The sequence below is a fragment of the Hesperophylax consimilis genome, chromosome 14 (assembly GCF_061612785.1).
Source record: "Hesperophylax consimilis isolate HC1 chromosome 14, BYU_Hcon_1.0, whole genome shotgun sequence".
Lineage (NCBI taxonomy): Eukaryota > Metazoa > Arthropoda > Insecta > Trichoptera > Limnephilidae > Hesperophylax > Hesperophylax consimilis.
Window position 1 is genome coordinate 32,293,563 of NC_142849.1, and position 22,943 is coordinate 32,316,505.

Here is a 22,943-nt window from a genome sequence, read left to right on the forward strand (position 1 = left end):
TTTTATTTCATGTTTTTAGTCTCCTGAGAACTTTGAAGAGGAAGATGATGAGTTCTTAAATGAGTACCCTAATAATGCTGATAGTATTGGTAAGTATTTTACTTTTTATTAGTCAACCCCAATAACATCTGAATCAGAATCACTCTCATTGACAGTTGGTTTAGCCAGCCATGCTCTCACACCCTAAATTTACAATATTTGAGTTGCCATAGTACTCATGGATCTGAGCATTTGAAATTATTGTATCATTGGCACGTCTTGTCCTTAAAAGCCTCCCTCTCTGTCGTCTCCTGCTGACTACCACAACTTTCTTATCCTTTTACAACCAGCCAAAACAGAAAATAAATCTGTTTTGAGAATGAAACCAGTGTCGCTCATGTAGGGTACCTTCACACGCACGTGTTTCAACTAGTAAGTTGCGTAGCTCTCCGTAGCGGTGCCTTCTGTGTGGGGCTACTAAAAACAGAACATTTTTACAAAGGAAATTTTGCGATAAAATTTCATGTGCGAAACGTAGACAATTAACTTGGTAACGGTGTCAAGGACTGTTTACTCGTCCGCGGCGGGTCGCTTTAAATAACTCGGCTGGCGGCGATGGAAGGTTCGCGAGACCGCCGGTAAATTGACGAACCCTTGCACAATCCATGTTGTTCGGCGGTGCTGTAAAAATGCCTAAGCAATAGACTAGATCCTTCTGGTGAACGCCGCCGAATCCAGACACATGCAATGTACTAGCATAGTTACTTCGGCCTAGCGCTGTTGCGAGCAGGTAGGTACTGTCCGATACATTTTTGTGCGTTGGGCACCACATATATGTGTATCTGTAGATATTGGAATTAGCGGTCGCTACATACATATATGTAGAATAATTTTCTCGGTTTTCCCACATAACATAGTCCTTAAAAAAACTTTTTAACTCCTGACGTTTCGGACAGATCTCACTGTCCATCTTCAGAGGTCTTATGTCTTGAGTTTTGTCTCAAACTGATCGCTTTCGTGATCATGATTGTCATGAATGAAACAAACAATCTGGTGCCTTTTCTTATTACCCAGCCCAGAAAAGCCGTCCCTGTAATTTTTATTTATAATTTTTGATTAATTTTTTAAATAACAAATTTAGTGATTTTCTCAACTACCATACTAGGCTCATGTTCGTATTATGGTAGTCTTACATGATTTACGTAAGAACTAACAAAATAATATTTTGTAGAGTAAATAATAAAACATAATGGAAAAGGACATGGTAAAACAAAAATAAATGAAGCTACATTATTATAGAAACCATACACGAAATAAAAATAAAAATTGAACTGATAAAAATATGTTTTAAAGAAAATTAAAATATTAAAAGTAAGATTAAAATACATGCAGAATTATACATACCAATTATATAATATCAATATATTTTTTTCACAAGTTGTATGAATCTTGTTATTGACTGCTCGTTTAAACAATTGATATAAATAGTTAATCATTGTAATAAATCATGTTTTATTTATCGATTCCAGAGGATATTAAAATGTGCAACGGCCACACGGACTTCTTAGAAGACGAGAAAGAGTTACGAGACCTCAACGATGCCATCAGAAACGTTAGAGAACTAATCCCGCCCCTCAAACTGTACAAGATCACAACTACGGATTCCAGTTTGACTTGTGCCACTATAGATTCTGACTCCAAGAACCTCATTGCCGGTTTCAGCAATTCGGAGATCAGGATTTGGGGGATCCGAGGGAATGCAACCAAGAACCAACGGCAGGTCAATGCTAATATTTCGCAGGTGGAATTGGCCTGTTATGTTACTCCTGATGAAACTCCTAATGGAGATATATTTCTGTAAGTACGCATTCCTTTATACATTGTTTAGAATAAGCCCGTCAATCAATCTAATGTCATTTAACACATTGTAGTCGGGCGCTTCAAACAATAGAATCTAGCCTATAGCGGGTGTTTTTCGCGATTAGCACATAAATATATCGCTTTCCTAAAATTGACACAATTTCCAAACCAAATAATATTTTCAATTGAAATTTTCAATGAAATCATATATTACATTTGATCATCAACAATAAATTATAATTGCTTTGATTACATCATAATTTCACCACATTTCAAAGCTGAATATAAAAACCTGATATTAATTCAGTAAATAGCATTTAATATTCAATATTTGAAAATTCCAAGTAAAAGATAACATGTTTATTCATATCATATAGTTATATAATAAATAATAATATATATTTGCCATGCCCGCAATTTTACAATCGCTGGATGTGTGAAATCTGATCGCGTAAATTGAACAGTGTCGTCTAAGGTCGAAGGCGAACACTCAATAACTCATATGTTTAATTGCTTTTTGCAAAAAAGAGTCGTTTGCGGTTGTCTCGCCTAATTGAAGAGCCCATTCCACTTATGAATCATAGTATTTCACGCTGATAACAAACCCGTATAATGCCGTTTCCCGCCAAAAACCGACAGTTGACAAAAACGGCATTTGCCGTGTCCCGCAGTTGACCGACAGTCTGCGAAAAACGGCAAAGGCCGTGTCCCGACGACAATGTGTTAAAAATCATTTGGCCTGGTATTTTAACATCCAAAGAAGATTGTCAATTCATATTTTCCTTAAATATTGCATTCGACAGTTTTATTATATACAGGGTGTCCGGAAACTCGTAGTACAAGCGGGAAACTGGTGAATCTACATCACATTTGGAGTCGATTTTGTAGTATATTTTTTTTTTATTTGAGCTTTCGTTATCGAGTAAATCGAGTTTGAAGTTGATTTTTTTTTTTTTTTTTTTTTTTTAAATCAAATTCTTATAAATTATTACTGAAGATCAAAGTACCCAACTAATTAAAACTATTTGAAAGTAAAACAAATGAAGAAACTCGGATTTGAAGCATTATTTTGAAATCACCCTTCATTTAACCCGGTGTAATCATAAAATATTTCTGCTCTGCAGGGTTAAAACATCTGTTATTCAACCCTAAACACCAGAAAAAACTTTAACCCTAAAATAGCCGAAAAATATTTTTTTTTGGTTTTTTTTTTTTTTTGAAAATGCTCAAATCAAAAAACTCTATGTTTTTTTGGGTTCTTGAGTTTCCGGACACCGTGTATATTGAGTTTTCCAATAAGAGGTGTTATTTTGAATAGCCCGCTATTTCGGTAGATGTTACTTTTGAAGCTGTCATTTTTAATTTATATACATAATAAAATAAAAGAAGTGATGTGTAGTTTGTGGCAAGTGTGTGTTTATGTATATAAAATAAATCAAAATTTAATTTATATACATAATAAAATAACACCTCTTATTGGAAAACCCTATACAAATATGTGTCAATATCTGCCCAGTAATTATCTCGAAGGCAAATATTTTCTGCTCTTTGTTATTTTCTTTATTTTGACGGCCTCCATGGTCGAGCTTCTCGACTAGCAATTCGAAGGTCGCGGTTTCAAATCCAATCCATTTATTAATTTAAAATAATATATATACAGTGAAACCTCTATCTATCGTTCCTCGAATAATCGTTTTCCCGGATGTATCATTTATTTCTTCTAGTCCGAATTCATTTCATACAAAAATAGATCGCATCGATCGTTTCTATGTCCACCATTTTCCCGCATTCATCGTAGGAATTACGTCATGTATTTGATATATTTTGTCTGTGTTAAAACGGCGCCAGACGGCACTCGTTACGATGCGCGAAACTTTTGAGAGAGAGAGAAAGAATAACAGTTGTCGTCAGTTGTCGCTAGATACCCGAACTTAGTGGAGTGTTTACAGTTATCTATTTTTTGAGCTTTTAAACTATCTTCGAAATGAGCCGTTCGATGAAAAAAGTACGTACTCTTCAAGAAAGATTGAAAATTATCGAAGACGTGGAAAAAAACCCCGCTGAAAAAGGCGTCGATATAGCCAAGCGTTTAGGAATCGCGGCATCCACGTTAAATTCTATTTTCTTGAAAAAAAAAACGAAATTCGGGAGCAAATTCAAAAGTGCGGAAAATCTTCGAAAACTAGAAAAACCAGTAAAGAATCAAAGTTTAGCGAACTGGAGAAAATTCTTATCTCTTGGTACCAAATTTGACAAATTTTAACAATTTTGTTACTTTCGACGACATTATTCCAACTTGTGGGATAGAAACTATCGAAAGCTTGTGTGACGCAAGATTGACGGAGACAACAAAAGAGGTCGATATTGATGAAGAGGAGCCGTTGCCTGTACCTTCATTTTCAGAAGCATGAACACTCTTTGAAAGATTGAAAACTTTCTACTACCACACTCAATAATTGATGCCGAAAATAATATCATTTGCAAAGCTGAAAATATACTGTTGACTTGCGGAAATAAAACTGTAAAAAAACAAATGTCGATGAAAAAATATGTATTTACAATGCAATAAACTTGGTTAAAAAAAAAATTGGTTCTGTTTAGCTCTGTATTTTTTTAAATAAATACATTTATTTACATCTAAAACTTATTTTCTTCTTATAATTTTAATCTACCAACGGTTATGCAGATTGGGAGGAAGGTATCTTTACTGGATCGTATCTCCTTGTGTTTTGTCCTCTTAATCCCGCATTCATTGTTTTCCCGCATTCATCGTTTATTTCAATAGGTCCCTTTAAAACCAATAGATAGAGGTTTCACTGTAGTATACTTGCGGCACATTCCAGGGTGGAAGATACTCTCAGTATCGCCTTGGTGTAAGACCACCATTCAGAATTGAAACGTTGCTTGAAATGGCTTTAGCCATGTTTAGTGACCAGATCTGAATAGCTAGTTACTCCCCCACTTTCCTCTTCCCCATTTCCTTCAGCCTTACAACATACCCCAATTGGGAACGCCATAGTCTCACCGGCTTCAAACGGTTGGGAGCTGTTGGGACTCTTGTGCAGTATTCACAAAAAAAAATTGACTCCTGTTTTAACTCGACCGTTTTGCATTTTTTCTGTCTGTGAATTTGTTTGTGTGTTCCGTTTCAAGATGATGACTATTCTAATGGTTTCAACAAACATATAAACATATGTTTATTGAAAAATAATTAGTTAAAAAACAAAACTAATCAGTATAAATGTTGTATATTCTATCACTTTTATACTTCTAGACACAAATAGACCTATGTACCCATATAACTTCTCCGCTTCTACTATTTTGTTTTGTTGAGTCTTTTAAATTCAATTATGTATATGCGTGAGGATTCATTTTTGCCATTATGTTTACATTCTTCTTTATGGTATTAATTTTTAAGTGTTTACTCTTATACAAAATGCTCGTATTTTTTTTTAAAGAAAAGCCCACTAGGGCATGTAATAAATAAATAAATAAATAAATACCATTTTTGATGTAAAAATTTTTTTAATGCTAACTAAAAAAATTTAAATGACGCCCTACGTTCTTTGTAACTGAAATTACTAATAACAATTTTTTTTTTTTTTTTTACATATACCTTTACCGGTTTCAGCTTATTATATACATAACATTTGGAGGAAGGAGCGGGTGGGGATTAACAGGAATGGTGTACAATGATTTTATATAATTATGTATATGGATTTTCCCATCTTCGTTACTATGTGGCGTTTCACTATTGATTTTCCAGTTTTCTGTAATTTGGTGAAAACCATTCAATTACGGTTTAATTATTATTATTTAAATTATTTCATTATAATGGATTTCCACCACGAATTTTCAGTATCGAATACAGAAATATTATATGTATTACAAACGTTATTGTCACCTCACTTTGTTATTGTTTTCTATAAAAAAAATTAAACATTTTTTCAAATTGAGGTTGAAACCTCTGTTTTCATAAAGGTGCTCATTTTAATTCTTCTGTGTTTAACTTATAGATTTTAATATAAAGTGTGATATTTTCCTTTTCTAAGACTGTTTAAATCATATTTCTCACCACAATAGTAAAAGTGACGATGGTGTCTGTGAGGCTGTATGAGTTGCGTATGAAAAGCGAACAAATTAGCCTGTGGGGACTACTTAAATTGTCAAATATATTATACAAATCCTTTTTTGTAAATCACTTTCCAATGTTTCCCACTTTTAGAGACCCTTCTTTAGGCATCTGCCTTCGAGGCCACAGTGGCTCAATCCAAGCTGTGAAACTCCTTGAGGCAGCGGAGAAATCCGGAATCCTGGTCTCCGCTTCCCATGACACCACCATCCGGGCGTGGCGGATGTCTGACCACAGTTGTGCCGCTATTTATAGGTAACTAATCTTACCTTCAAAGTTTCGTGTTTAGATTGACAATTTTGCAAAGATGTATCTCGTCTTTCACCACTTTTGACCAAGATAACCATTAGATATAATTATTTTATAAGCAATAATTATTAGCCTGAAACACTCATCCACATTGAAAAATCTCCTGATAAAAGATACATGACGCCAACGTAGACAATTTGACAAATGTAGACAATTTGTCTCGACGCCATCTAGTGAGAGAGTTGGCACTTACAATGCCTTTCTCATATAAAATAAAGTTGGTTGTTTCAGGTGAAAAAATGTAACAAGCAGTAATTGTTGAATGTAACACTAGTATATATTGAATTATTTCGCAGATAAGAGATAAGCCGCCATAGCTCAGTGGTCAGAGTTGTTGACCGGAAATCGAAAGGACACGGGTTCATGTCCCGTTGGCGTCATGTATCTTTTATCAGGAGATTTTTCAATGTGGATGAGTGTTTCAGGCTAATAATTATTGCTTATAAAATAATTGTTACCCTTTGTGCTATGCATACAAAATCTTGTCTTAAACATTAGTTTACCAAAAAAATAATTATTATTATATAGTTTGTATTCATGTAGTTAGTTAGAAAGTGAAATATTTATTTTCCTTCTATAATTAATAATTAAAATAAAACCTTTGGGAACATAGAAATTAGTGCTCTTTGAAACCATTCACAAATCAGTCTTAATAATTGCATAGCAATGTGCACATCCCTTCTGACCAGTAGATGATTAATTTCGAGCCCACCTAAAAGAATCTCGTTAGGATAGAGCAACAAATTATCTTCACACAGGAGTCCCTCAGAAATTATTTCCCTCAAGGCCTATGTTATCTTTGCGGGTGTTGTGCTGAGTGTCTTTTTGAGGATAGGAAGGAGTCAAAGATTGGGAGTAAGTGAAAAGTGAAAGTGGGTCTTGAAATGACCCATGTTGTAGGAGGGAGGAAAGACAGAGGCCGGCAAATCGTTTCACAGCCGAGCTATTGAACTCAAGAACAAGTCCTAGAAACTACCCATTTTCACGTGACATATTAACTGTGTAAAAATATGGGCACGTGTTTCCTGTCTGCATCAGAGATAAAGATATCACACTAATCTTACATTGAACTACTGGTAGAACAAAGACAACATTCCCATCCGATGTCTGTGCTCCAAAGGTTGCAATTGTTAGCATAGGGAAATCTGTCAAATGTACTGCCCGTTTCTATACAAAGGCAAGGGTTTTTTCATGTATTTTACAGCTCAAAAAGTAAAATTAAATATTCTCTTAACTCTTGACAGGCCAAGATGCCAAACAAAACGTCTGTAACCAAGTGGGTCTTTCGACGACCCCATGCATTTTTCTGTCTTATGGGCTTTTAAACTATAGATATCCCAATTATTCAGTCAATTATTAATTGTAACTTATGTATCTGCGCAGAAATACTAAAATGATATGTCGAGTATTTAAGCTAATATAAGGAGGATAGTAATTTTGGGTACTACCTTCTTCCCCACTTGGCTGCGGGATAGTTAAGTGTACCTAATGGAATAGAAAAAAAATTTAAAACATAATCCGGGATTATCGTTATGTTTCAGATTCATTTTTACCGTGCAATCTTTCCTCCATCCGGAAAATGAAGAATGCATTATTGGTTCCATCTACTCTCCAAAATGATAATTGATGTACAGTCAATTCTGTTTTACACAGTTTTGATAAAACACCGTTAACAAAACGTAATGGAAATGTCAGTTCTTATTAGAATTCTCCCATTTTCCAATATCTACATAATGTACTCAATTTTTTTAAAGGTTTTCTTTTTTACACGTCACATATTTTCCTCCAATTATTAGAATAAAGTTTATTCTAAAAACATGTTATTTTATCTATTCCAGAGGTCACAATTACCCCGTATGGTGTTTGGACATAGCCAAACATGGTGTATACATGGCATCTGGATCCTACGATAGAACTGCCAAACTTTGGTCTCTTGATAGGACGTACCCTCTCAGAATCTTTGCTGGGCATAACCTTGACGTAAATGTAAGTCAGATGTTTGTGTATTAATTATGTAAGTATTTACTACCATAAATGATTTTTTTTCTTAAATAGAAAGACAAACATTCCCGGGTTACGAATAACCTGACAATATTTGAAAAATTTCCTAGCACCACCACAGTAAGCAGAAAATGTTGCTTGTGTCATGATGCAAGACTTCGATGAATTGAACACATGACACCCAGACGCGATGCCAACTCAGCCACTGACCGGTCTTACTACTATGGATCTGTTTAGGGAATGGAAATTTGTCAAACACACATTATGTCACAATTTTGTTGCGGAGTATAAAATCCAATGTGGTGGGTGTGAAGAACACCACATTATTTATTATGATCTATAATTACGTAAATAAATTTGTATGAAACATGTATGCACAGCGGTGCCCCGTGTTTGTTTCTACCTACACACCAAACGCATAGCTTTCGTTTCAGCTCCATCGCTTTGACAGTCCATGCAGTTTGGTCGTAGCTGGGCAACGGTGGGCGTTCTTCCATGCTATATCACCATTTTTTCTATTATCTATAACACTGTTTAAATAATATTTTAGAAATTTAAGATTCTTGCTTAGCGTTATTTCGCGAGTATCTAATTCTAACAAGAATGATTTTATAATTATTGTTTTTTCCACCTTCTCCAGGCAATAAGCTTTCACCCCAACGGCAACTATGTGGCGACTGGCAGTGCTGACAAGACCGTGCGTCTCTGGTGCGTGTCCACGGGACAACAGGTGCGCCTCTTCCCCGGACACCGAGGCTCCGTGCACTGCCTCGCCTTCAGTCCTGATGGTAAACTTATCGCCAGCGCCGGTAAGAAGCTTTGTATATCCCACCTACCCATCAATTTAGTAGACCTACGAAATACCTTTATGCTGAAACTTTAATCGTATAATTTCGTAAATCTGAATCTAATAGCAGACAGCTGTGGTCGTAAAATGCCTTTTTTACGTGGCTATACATCATTCTAATTCATATTATTATTTTGTAAATCTAAATCGATTAACACTGCAGTGTCCTATTTTTTTCAAATTTACTTTGTATATTCGAGTTTACTTTGTATAGCGTAATCGGCCGAGAAATGTCGTATTTTTACGAATTTACTTAAAATATTTGAATTTAAAGGTCCAGCCGCTACGGTAACCGCCTGTGAAATTTGGATTTGTGCTGAAAAATAACTTTTAAAGAATTTACTTCAAATTTCTGAATTTTAAGGGCTGGCTTTGAAAGAAATTGACTGCGAAATTTACGTGGTAATATATTGTAATTTGAATTTAAATGGTCGGCTACGATGGAAATCGGCCGCGGAAATATGTTGTATTTTTAAGAATTTACTTTGAATATCTGTATTTAAAGGGCCAGCGGCGATGGAAATCGTCTGCGAAATTTCGATTCACAAGGGAATAAGTTATATTATTACGAATTTACTCTGAAGATACTACCTGAAATTGAAGGGGCGGTCGAGGAACTCGATTTTTGGCAATAATTTATTTTTTTCTTAGCATATCGAATTATATAGGAATTTGTTGAATCGATATTTGATTTTTGGTGTCCCGTAGATTTCGAATTAACGGGATTCTACGGTAACTGTTTTAAAAAATATGTGAATTTTATAAGTTCTTTCCGTGCTATTAAAAATATCTGGTACTTCTGCATATTGGTTACCTAAGTTGTATAAGAGAGTTTATAAAGGAATCGATCGCAGTGAAAGATATTTTTAGTTTGTGTGACTATTAGGAACATGAAATGAATAAAGGGCCGTTAACCAAATATAATTCCCCGCAAATAGAGATTTTGCAGTGAATTTTGAGCTACTCCCCTAACTTATAATGGATTTATTTCCTCTTGTTTTCCACATCTGAGTTCCACCACTGAGGAGGAGGTCATTAAAAAATATGAAATAATTTTCCAGGTGAAGACAAACGCATCAAAGTGTGGGATATAGCCAGTGGCAATTGCTTGCACGACTTCAAGGGCCACCAGAGCAACGTGACGGACCTAGAGTGGGCGTCCCCCGACCTAAACACGGGCGGCAGCGGGGACTCCGGCGCCCGCCACCAGCCGCCCGCCACTCCGGCTAAGGGGGGGTTCAACAACGAGGTCAACGGGAGCAAGGGGTTTGCCGAGTACGGGTTCCTGGCGTCCACAAGTATGGACGCCACTGTCAAGCTGTGGGATTGCCAATTTAAACATAAGTATGATTAGTGTTATCATTATGTATTTTTACTTCAAATGTGAAATTTTTTAAAACGTATTCCTTTTGTTTAGAGAATTTATAAGGAAGCTGTCATTTCACTTGTTTGAGAATTCCCAAAGGAAATAACACAAAATATCTGACATTTTGCATGTGTAAATGTTAGTTTCTCAGATACATGTTCTCCCACACATGCTTAAATCCTTAAACCGCCGGTTTAGCCACGTCACAAACTCGTATTAACCCTTCCCTTACGGTGTTAAAAAAATCCTCTTACTCCAGTGTTATACACTCAGTAAATCGTTACTAATTCAAACTGTCGGCAACAATAATTACCAAGACGCAAATCATTGGTCCGAAAAAATCAACCAAAAACTGGACTAGCAGTGCCATTTCCCGTCAAACAACATCATCCAAAATAAATCCTACTGTTTAAATGTACCCAGGTAAATGGATTTCATTAACACATCCCTGTAACAGAGTTGAATCTATACAAAGACGGTACCATGTCGGTAATATCGACTATTTGTAATTTTAAATTTTAAATATTATTAAACAAAAAATAAATAAATAAAATATCATGCTAACTGCAAAAAGTCTACAGCGCTTCTTCAACACTTTTATTACTCAAATTTATTATCAATGATTTTTTTAAAGATTTTGCTTTCATGCTTCTCAATTTCCTCTTCAAAACAATCAACGCATTATAACTATCGTCACCTGGTTCAAGGCTTACATGAAAAATATCACTAAATTGTGTATCTTTTTATCACTAGCTTGCACATACTGTACAAACTACCTACGGCTTGTAAAATCGCACTTGTTATAAATATGGGATTGTTTTGGTTTTCGGCTGTAAAAATTTATTTGTTACAAACCAGTGATGAACAACCCGCGGCCCCATTCTTGCGGCCCGCATGTTAATTTCATACTGCCCACATGGCTGTAGAGAAAATCTAAATGTTTGGGGTAATTCTTGAAAACCCTAGCTGAAAACATTATTTTATAGAATTTTGATTAATTTACGTTGCATTTCCTAAATGGAACCAAATTTGAAGAACTGGTTTGTATGAACAAAATTCAACAGAAACCTTAACCTCTCAGACAAAGACTTTTATCTACTATGTGTTCCTTTGAGAACTGTCAAAACGTGATAATTTTTGTGTTATTTACGAGTTTTGCTAAAAGCTTCATAACTCACGTTTTGGGAAACGTAGCCTCATTCTAAAAAATGTTTTGGAAAGATTATGAAATCAACTATCGCATTGTGTTGTAATACGTACAAATACAAATATACATTTTATGAAAACGTCAAAAAAATGTAAAAATCGCTTACAATTATTTCAAAGCTTTGAAAAATGTACTTTTTTCTGAGTATCATAAAGAAATAACACTTTATATATTGAAGAAATATTATTAGAAACTATTAGTCACCTCAAAATATTAACCGTTCAAACTAAAATATTTTTAATAAATTATTTAGAAACGCAATTAAATATGAACGAACAAGATGACAGATTCAATCGGCTTAGATAATGCACTTCTACGTTCCATAGATATTCTTGAATACAGACGCGTAGCGTTATTCATTATCGATACTCTGTATTTTAAATCATGCCAATCCGTATACTAGTGATGGAAATAAATCGATTTTTGTAAAATCTCGCGCGTTTACGTGAAAAGACGTTCTAATGTCTTGACCGCTATTATCATATTTACGTCTTTTGACGTTCTAATGTTCTGAGTGGTTAACTCTTGAATTTCGCTATCCCTCTCCCTCTTAAAGAAAACAAAAAAAAAAAACACATGTAGGACACTGCCTGTTTGATAAATAGACAAAGCGGCCCCTCTCCTGAAAAAATTGTGCATCACTGGCATAAATTTACCCCGTGCAGAGATGTAGGCACTCGCAACTATGTAGTAACCTTCATAAACATATTTATTGGTTTTTAAAACAAAATTGACGATGAGTTGTAATACAAAAGACGATGTAAAAAGGAAACAAATTTGCTAAGCTCAAATTTTGTAGATTTTATGACAATTTTACATTGTGCCCGATGGATAGCAAATGGTCCATATAGCCAACAATCTTACACAGGTAGTGCCATAAAAATATGAATCCGTCCCTACCAGGAACGGAAATTTCCGCCCCTTTGTTTGTTACTACTTACTTTGAGAATAATTCTTGAATAATTTTCTACTTTTAAGACCCAGCGACCCATTCATGTATTCAGAAATTGTGTTGACAAAATTATTCACTCGGTATGTCAGGAAATCGACCTCGTTATAACAGTCAACAGTTATATGAAGATAAGGCTGAACTAAAATATGGTTTTGTAATTGCTCATTATAGCCATAAACTCGCTATTGCCTTGATCATTATAACCGAGTTCGACTGTACTTGTGTTAAAAATACTTTTATAATTGTGTAGATACCAGAGTCAAATATGGCCTTAAGTAGCTCTAATGGCATATGATGTTTGAGGCTAGAAATATACTTCCGAAGCCGGAGGGGTTAATGGTAGGATGTATAATGGTATGAATTTTTTATTATTGTAATTTTGATTTTCAGAAGCAGTTCAAGCCACGAGCCCTCTCCCGTGACCTTCAACTCCAAATGCTCACACCTTGTCATGTCGAGGATACAGCCGGATTGGCTGGTCGCAGTGGGTTCAACGGTGATAAGTTGAAACCGACCTGGCGATGGCGCACTAAACTAATCCTCGGAATGTATCATATTGTACAAAGTGCACCAGAAATCATATTAATTTGTTTTACCGGTTTACTCTGAACCCCAAATGCGTTTTTAGTTGTTATTTCTATTTGTACATTATTATAGTCCCACCAAAAACAAAATGCCTTTCTCTAGCATCGTATGGAATGAAGCTGAAGGCGAGTGGGGCATGGCAAGCCACCCATAAATGCTAGCAAACTACTAATAAATCACGCCCTTTCTGCGCACAGCCAGAGACATGTATCTACATATATTTTGCTTGCAGTCTAGCTACATATATCAATCTCCTTCCATTCATAAAAGGTGTAATTTGAAAAGTGTTTTGTCGCCGTTTGGGCAAGTCACCAAAACCACACCACACTTTGATATTCTGCAAATTTGAAAACTAAAATATATGTTACGTTTACATTAAAATACTGTTTTATAGCTTTTGTAAGTTTTATCAGCCCGCATAATAATTGAAAAAAATTAAAAGCATTAAAATAAGATTTAGTTATCTCAAAACTTATACGTGTTTGTTGATGACTTCTGCCCGAACGGCGACTTTATATAGTTGTGTAAAAATATGACATTGAATAAGGACTGTACAATTTCTGTTTCAAATCTTACTAATAAAAAATATCTTTAACAGGCCACAAAAGAGCTGGCGATGTTGCATTTTGGCAGAGTGACGCATGAGTTTCCCGTCTTGAAAAAGTTAGGTTGTATTAATATAACTTAAAATGTTAATTAAATTTCTGGTGCACCCCATACAATTAGGCATAAGTTATTTTGTATTTATTTATACTTAATAATATAATATAATAATACTTGTGATATAAATATATGAGTAGGTTAGTCTTACATAATCTAGTTTGTTGATAATATTATTATATTTCACCATTGTCAGTGTTCAATATAAAGTAGAATACAAATAATAGTATTTATGAATCGTCGCAGTTTGAATTTTGGGAAGAGATACCATATAATCTGAGTATCAGTTACTGGTGATTGTAAACTACACATTATTTGAAATATATTTATCGATGCATCATTTACTTTACGCTTGTGTAAGCTTCATAAAATCCGGTCATAAACATCACAATACGAAGACTGGAATACCCATATATTTTATGCACAGTAAAATGATTGTTTGAATATGTTTTTGAGCTTCTTTGAAAATTAAATCTGTATTCAATATCCAAAATATGTACACATAACAAATGCAATAACTTTATGCACCTACTTACTCCATCTGCAAATGTGTTAGTTTTTTAAGGAATTTTTAGAAAAATTTAAAATTGAGCCCTTGTACGGTAAAACAGCGTTATTGAATTTTTTTTTTATTTGCATATTTGTCATTATTATGGTGATAAAGTTTTATTTTTAAATATCGTCGGCGGCAATCCATCACCGCGTAAATCATATTTGGCCACTTTTAAGGAGAGTCGAAAAAGAGAAGGCAATTGAGATGCACGTTTATACTACAGGGTTTTCCAATAAGAGGTGTTATTTTGAATAGCCCGCTATTTCGGTAGATGTTACTTTTGAAGCTGTCATTTTTTAACATTTGACAAGTAAAAACTACGCCATTAATAAAAATGGAACGATGCACGCTTCAACAACGCATTGAAATTATTAAAATTCACTTGAGTGAATCAAATGCAAATCATCTTGAGTGATGAGGCCCATTTCCACCTCGGTGGCTTCGTCAACAAGGAAAATTGTCGCATCTGGGTCTCGGAAAACCCAAGAGTTATTGTTGAAAAGCCTCTCTATCCTTAACGTGTGACTGTTTGGTGCGGTTTATGGTCCGGCGGAGTCATTGGACCTTACTTTTTCGAAAATGAAGCTGGAGCAACAACGGTGAATGGATTGCCCTATCGATAGATAATTAATGATTTTTTATTGCTGGAATTGGATGGTATTGATATGGACAACGTTTATTTTCAACAAGACGGCGCTACGTGCCACACAAGCAACGAAACCATTGATCTTTTACGATTGAATATCAAAATAACACCTCTTATTGGAAAACCCTGTATTTTCACTGTAGGACTATTTCCCACATTGAAAAAAATTCTATAATGATCCAACTGACCTAGGTTTATTACCACTGTCGAATGGCATTACAGGATGACTTACACGGTGATGAATTGCCGATACAGACAAACGAAATGTTTAACAGCCCGTATCTCAGAATTCACTTTTTCATATACGGGCTCAATTACACTATATAAGAATATGCAATACTAGTTTTGAATATCAATTTAAAAAAATATTAATTTAAATTTGTTCAGATAAAGATTTGCAGATCTAGGGTTGTAGGTAGGGCATGTTGACTTAATTCTCGTTTTTCCAAAGCTTATAGAAAATTGCTAAAAAAAAAATCCCCTTGAAAATTTACATAAATTTAGTTTGTCTACGAGTTTTAGATATTGAATTTACAATTAATATTTTAATTTAGCAAGTTTTAAGATGTCATTTAATGCCCTTAATAAATAAGCGATTAACTTGTGATAATTATTGATATGATTTAATTTAATTATATATTTATTTTTAAATGAGCTAATGACAATTGTTTGTGAATTCATCCTCATGCATTCAATACTGCAAATGTGAATTTGTTATTTTTTTATGCAATTTGTCAATCAATTTATTATACCATAGCTTAACCTTCCCTTTGTCAACTGAGGCAATCAAAATCTCTAAAAACTTAACAAACAAAACCTATAGCTTTATAATGATAATATGCATGGGGTATCTTAGTAACCCCGTGTTGTAACACATGTTTTGCATCTTGGCATGTCGAAGGTTGATCAGTGCATTTTATGATGTACTTCATTTATTTTTAAAATGACAATATGTATATGTCGTTATATACTACGAATTAATCAAATTTCACTATGACTATCATTCTATACTTTGGTTTGCGGCATTGAATGCAAAACAATCATTTATATTTAGATTTTTTTTAAGGTTTAATAAATCATTTAATCATCAATGTTATGCACACAAATCCAGGAAAATGGGGATATAAATTAAATGTTTCGAATTATTTATTTGTTCTTCATCACAGTCAATCAAAATCACTGCCATAATCATAAGAGTGTGACTAGTAATCATTTGTATCAACCCATCATCAATTGAATTAAATAAAAGTTTTGTATTCTAACTTTTATATTGAAAATTTGTCAACTGCTTTGAAATTCAGGTTGGTTTTATTTCATAGCCAAACGTTTTATCTTGATAATTTCCAAAAATTGGTGACGTAAAAATTATGGCACAATTGTTTGTTTCGCTTTTTGGCAAAGTAAGGATAAATTATTGTAATTGCAACACCTCATTTTAAATTTTGTGTTCATTTCCATTTTCATGATTCAAAAATAATAATGGATCTCAACTTTCAATTTCATTAAGAAATATAAATATTATGTACTTTAGTTAGGATTTTTAAGTAATATTAAAGATAAATGACTTGAAATGCAAAACTCGCGTTAGAGTTGGTTTATATATTTTTTTAATGGACCCAGTGTTCAGCTTCGGAAGTTCTCATCAATATATCCACACATTTATCAATGAAATTCAAAGCCCAAATTGTTCCTAAAACTACATAGTGCACAATGGGTTAAAACTTTTTTTTTGTTCTTAGGGTGGTTAATATTAAGGGTGTTAAGAATCGTACCTGACTTACTTTGACCTGTGATTTCTGACATTGGAGCAAAAAATTTGATTTTCTGATGACGTTTATGTTTTTTTTCTACTAAAAACATTAAAAAATCAGTTTTTTGTGAAAGCCGTAAAAGTCACCGTAGACCAAACTTTCATTTACATTTTTTACTCCTAATAATGTTAGGAATCACTTGTTAAAGTAAAACACAAACGTCCCTTAACACCATCTATGTTGAAAAGAATGCAGTGTAGTTATTTATACACACAGTGCCCTTGCCATCTTTAAAGTATTTACTCAAAAGTAAATAGGAAAGAACTTTAAAGTTTTATTTTTTCATGGTTTTGCCATAAACTATCCTCTAAAATTTAATATTTCGCAATACTAGTTTTAAAAATCAACTACCTACATAACTATGTAAATTATATTACTTTTACGTTCGTTCCTGTAATGTAATAGATTTTTTTATAGAATATTACGTAAGGCCAATCATCCTGTTGTTTTCTCTGTTATAACCTTAGTGGTAACCAGCTAACCCCAATATTTAAATTCTTCTAAACATGGCAGCTAAAATATTAATGTTTATAATTTTTCTGGGGTAACCGAGTAACCCCATTATTACAATAATTATTTAACAACAAAAAAGTTAACGGTTGAAATTGCCGTATCATAATGGATAAATACATATATAATATATATGTATCCCATGGGGTAACTTGCTGACCCCTCACGGGAAGTTTTAATTTGTGTGGCGAAGGTTAAAAAAAAAAGTGTGAAATAATTGAAAAATTATAACCAACTATTATCGTTTTGTGCAGACCCATAGTTTCAATAGATTGTCCTGATGATAGCCAACTTTCGATAGGATAGGGTAACAGGAGATTTTTTTATCACTTGTCATTAAATATTTTCACATTTGGCTAATTTAGTCCGTATCTTGATAAACTAAATTATTTATATGTACTGCAAATTTTTTGTAGAATTTCAAAATTAATCAACAAATATTTAAAATATGTATATACGTACCTACATACTACTTTACTTAACCCATTGCGTCCTCACCCCGTATCTGTCAGGCCAACTAAAGTAGTGGAGTTTGTTTTAAAAACGATATAATGGCGTCTTTCTGACATTTTATACTCAATATGTACACAGTTCTATGATAATTTTTTCATTTATGAATTTTCAAAACCCTACTTATGTATTTCTGAATAATGGGGTATTTTCACAAACCATGAATACAGTTAAAAATGTGTGATTACGATTATACTAAATATACTAAAAATGTGTTTTTTTTTTAATTTTCATTCATAATTATTGTGTTCAAAAATGATCCAAAACTGCACATTCCGAAATGTTTCCAATTGGTTACAACGTCGTTACGACATAGAAAACGCCAACGTCTGGTAAGACGGTTGTCACAAACGTTGCTTGAATCGAAACTAGCATATTTTAAATGGTTTTAGAAAATTTATTTGTCAACAAAAAAAAATTCCTTCATTATTGTAATTTTTTCAGTTAGTAAAAAAAACAGTGAAAATACCCTATTCAGTACTCAATGGGTTAATAAGCTCATTTCAATTATTCTAAATAATAGTACAAACATTTTTTTTTAACTAAGCCAAATTCGTTGTAACAATCCTTTTTATGCACATATTTCTAGTAAAACTGATTCATACTTTTATAATACTGCTGTTTAAAAAAACCTCATTATATGCTAAGTAACACGCTACTGTTTAAATCCATAGATAATAGAAACAAGGAGGATGGGCCATAAACCATTATTAGTATGAAACCATGCGCACCAAGTGTCGCCAACATCATTCACCTACATAAATGCATAACTTTAGTTGTCTCCGTCGCTTTGATAGTCTGTGTAGTTTGATCGTAGCTTGGTCACAGTTGGCATGCTTTCATGCCGTATTTCCCTTTGTTTCTATTATCTATGTTTAATTTTTGAATCCTGTTACTGCGCCTGTGTTCAAGTATTTGTAAAGAGATTTGTTACATCACAAAGTGTATCATATAAGTAACACTAATCAGAGACTATAGGAGATAGATAACTGGTTATTTAGCTTCACGCAATTAAGTTTGTTTTTCACAGCATGGTAAAAGCCAGATTTGTCTATTTTTTAAATTAATTACATCACATAAGGGACCGCAAATTAAAGTATCTGTTGAACTGTAGTTTCTAAAAATCATGTCTGAACTGGATTTTTCATTCCAAATGACAGGAGATAGAAAACAAAATGGTAACTTTTAATTTGTGTTTTCTGACAACAGGGGTATTTTATAATCAAGTAACCATAATCTCTGAAATTACTGTCCTTCCTATATTATCGTAAATAGTGAATTTATTATATTTTTACATAACCTGTAAACATGGCCTTATATTGGTAACATTCATGGGGTATCTCAGTTACCCCTCACGGTAACGGTTTTGTTTCGTGTCCTGGAATATCAAAGGTTCATCACCCACAAAAAAAAAACTGGGCATTATTTTTTAAGTTGAAAGCGGCGGATTATATTGCGTACAAACAAAACATGCTAAAAAAAACAGATGTTTCGTAAAAATAGTTTTTATCGTGAAATTTTTACTTGTACTTATTTAAAGACGGTGCCATGTTTACGCTTGCGAGAAGACTCTATTTTGGAATACATGGTGGACTAACTCAAATGTCCGAAAACAGCAATAAGTAACCCAGGTGATTGGTAGAATGATTTTAGCAATCTAGACAGAGGTGTAGTAATTGATTGTCTTAAAGTTAGATAATCTAATCTGTCGGTTTAAAAGCTTGGCGCTTGGCAAAATACTGCATTTGACATCGAATACCTATGATTTATAGATTGTGTATTGTTTATTTTGTGCTTTCAACGAGTGAAAAAAATGGCAAATTTTGGTGGTCGAATCGGGCAGTGGTTCACTGAGAGAGTACTATATTAATGCAATTCCTAATTAATCAATGACTATCGAGCAATCTTTTACATAACATAAAACGTTATAAAATCTTTCGTAAATATGTATACGATGCTAGAGTTGCATAGATTCATCGTTTAAAACATGTTATTCCTATAGCAGAAAAATTCCCGGGCTAATGTAAAAAGTTTATTTTTGATAATGTAAAATTTGTGGAATTCAAATTAGAAAACAGTATTCGGTACCTTTTCACTGTAAACAGGGTAAGCTAGACAAGAGGCTGTTTCTCAGTGACCCTTCGCAAGGAGGAAGTGGGGTGTTAAGGGAGGTACTTGACTTACTTTAACCAGTTATTCTTGACATTATTTGAACTAAAAAATGTAAATGAAATTTTTAACAATTGAAAAAAAAAACATACAAAAATTTATCGGAGACCAAAATTTCAGTTACATTTTTTATTCAAGATAATGTTGGGAATCACCGGTTGAGGTAAGTCAAGTATGTCCCTTAACACCCTGCATTTGCACCAATACATTCAATCCATAGTGTGTTGAGTGGATTAACTCTGATTGTGCGATCTGTAAGTTTTATTCCTATTTTAGAATCAAATTGAAGTTCATTTCTGAAGCTATATCTGCTTTGCTCTGATTCTGGTGCACGGGTCCACATAATCTTGAAAAATAATGTAACATAATGTTATTTATGATGCTTTGATGTTACAATACATCTAGACTAGCTATTGTCGCATGAACAGAATAGATAAAATGTGGCAAGTAAGAAACTCTTATGTTTACAGTACGTTCTTAATTCATACATTGTTCATGCATGACAAAGATAGCATTCAAAGAATATGTGCGTATGAATGAAATAAACGACAGCAGGCGGGGTTTTTGTATTTTCGTCGAATACTTCATTCTACATCACAGGTGTGACTGAGATAACAATATACGCTTACACTATAAGACGAACACGGAATACTGAATGAGACCTATTGCTATTTGGTTGTCCTTCTAACACATATTAAGATCGCTATCTAACTTTCTCCAATGGCGTTGAAAATCTTCAGGAAAAAAATCTTTTTTTTTTAATAATTAGATAATATGTGTATTCATGAATGAAATCTTATTTTTTAGCTTTTACTACTGTTTGCCAAGTAAAGAAAACATTTTCTCGTCACACACAAGGGCTTTTAGCACTTTTTTAAGGCAGTTTACTTAGAGGTAGCACACAACCTTACTCGATCTATGACAGTAAAATTAAAACTACGAAAATCGACAGTACTCCGATTGACATAGTTTTTGCTCCCCACTTTTGAGTTATCTGCGCCTATATATATTGTGATGCATTGCAAAAGCGCACTGTTCAAAATAGATCAACATGCCGAATGATTTCTAGAACCGTATTAGAAGTATTCATAAAAGAAGTATTCACTGAAATAAATTCAATTTTTCCTTCTGCTGAAATTGATAAAACATTTTAAAATATAGAAAATTTTTCTTCAGTTGATAAATTTCATTGGCCTGTCTGGGGCCCAGGAGTATGAAGGTCTTAATTGAATACAAAATGACAACATACGTTTCCTGTCAAATCAGTATACACCATACTTCTAGAAATGCAGCTGTTCAGTGTTGCAAACTCCAGCAAAAGATCAATCTGTTTTTTTTTAATAGACCAATAAAACAAAATTTTCTTAGAACCATCGAAGAATTACACTTAATTCTGTTTTTACACGGGAGATACGTTCCACACAGTGAGAGAGAAACGGTGCACAGGATAATATCTAACACTTAACACACATTGGCGGCTCGTAACTTTTGAGTGTGATAGAGTGCAAAATTCAACATTATTGATGTTGTTTAGTCAAAAACGATTTTTTTTTTTTTTTTTCAAAAACTCGGTTTTTTGTATGATGATTTTCAGGAAATTTCAGTTTGGCAATGCACCGATTTCCTGCATACAAAAAAACCGAATTTTCTAAAAAAAGAAAACTTTTTTCATAAAATCATACCGGCACTGAATGAATATCACTCCGGGATGTCAAAAATTGAACACTATATTCCTTCAATATTATTATATAATGTATTCGGGGGGGGGGGGGGGAATTAAATTTTCTAATTAGAATGGATATTACCATTACGCTGTTTTGATCATTTTATTTCAAAATAGTACAAATAAGTCAGAGTATAAACAGAATTGACTGTAATCAAATAGTGTGAGTTTTTGTTGGCATGATGAGATTGTAACATTCTGTAATTAAATAATAATTTAGTAAAATGTATTAAATAATTCTTACAAAGTGTAAATACGTCTTGATTTAGTTTTATGAGTGGCCTATTGCAATGTTTTTGTAAATAAATAATATTCCGATGTTTATACTTGTTATGTAAATTTTTTCTTTTCAATCATTCAAATGTGTTTTTAACAATAATAATTATTGATGAATTAATTTGTTACGGCTGAAATTCTAAACTGGTACTGAAATGCTCTGAATCATTTGTAATTCTAATTCTGTAATTGTTTTGAAAAATAGTACCTTCCGTAATGTATGTGATTATGAATTTGAATTGTTGGTTTATTAACAAATCAGTTGTTTGTAAATAAATTAAATACCTCTTTAACTGCAGCCTTTTATTGTGTATTTTTTATTTGTTTCCAGAGTGGTATGTAGTTACTCCCAGTATCCCCAGGGAGTATCGTCATTCAGAATCGAAATGTTGCTTCAAATGGCTTTAGCTATGTTCAGTGACCAGATCTGAATAGCCAGGTACTTTCCAACCTTCCCTCTTCCCAACACGACGTACCTTAATTTATTGGGGATGTCATAGTTCCACCAGCTTCAGACAGTAGAGGCTTTTGTGCGCTATATAGGTAAATAAATTTAAAAAAAAAATTAAATTATTATTTGGTTTACTTTTATGATCTATGAATTGCTCTTTATTGACACAATTTGTGAGGCGGGCACGGGTACCGCCTCTCCAGGACCATTTATTAGCTAACCAACATCTCTGCCGTAGGTCCTCCCAAGTAATTCTCTACATTTGGTGACTTAACAGTGGTGCCCAGGTTCATGTGGTGAGGTTTGTCTAGGACTTGGTGGTGGATGCTTCTGCCCACCAACTCAAATGGATTCATATATCTGTCACCCCTGGACACACTGACCCCCAGTTTCCTA

At 33.7% G+C, this 22,943-nt stretch overlaps 1 protein-coding gene across 1 annotated transcript in view; it reads left to right on the forward strand.

The window, feature by feature from the left end:
- The window catches only part of LOC149418205 (TAF5-like RNA polymerase II p300/CBP-associated factor-associated factor 65 kDa subunit 5L), a 28,786-nt gene extending 6,479 nt beyond the window's left edge, over positions 1-22,307 (forward strand). Inside the window, exons 5-11 of the mRNA XM_089639748.1 lie at positions 20-89; positions 1,509-1,836; positions 6,065-6,226; positions 8,119-8,266; positions 8,922-9,090; positions 10,190-10,472; positions 13,044-22,307. Of these exons, the coding sequence (XP_089495874.1) occupies positions 20-89; positions 1,509-1,836; positions 6,065-6,226; positions 8,119-8,266; positions 8,922-9,090; positions 10,190-10,472; positions 13,044-13,161 (1,278 nt within the window). The 3' untranslated portion in view covers positions 13,162-22,307. The remainder of the gene's footprint in view (positions 1-19; positions 90-1,508; positions 1,837-6,064; positions 6,227-8,118; positions 8,267-8,921; positions 9,091-10,189; positions 10,473-13,043) is intronic.
- Positions 22,308-22,943: the final 636 nt, after the last annotated feature.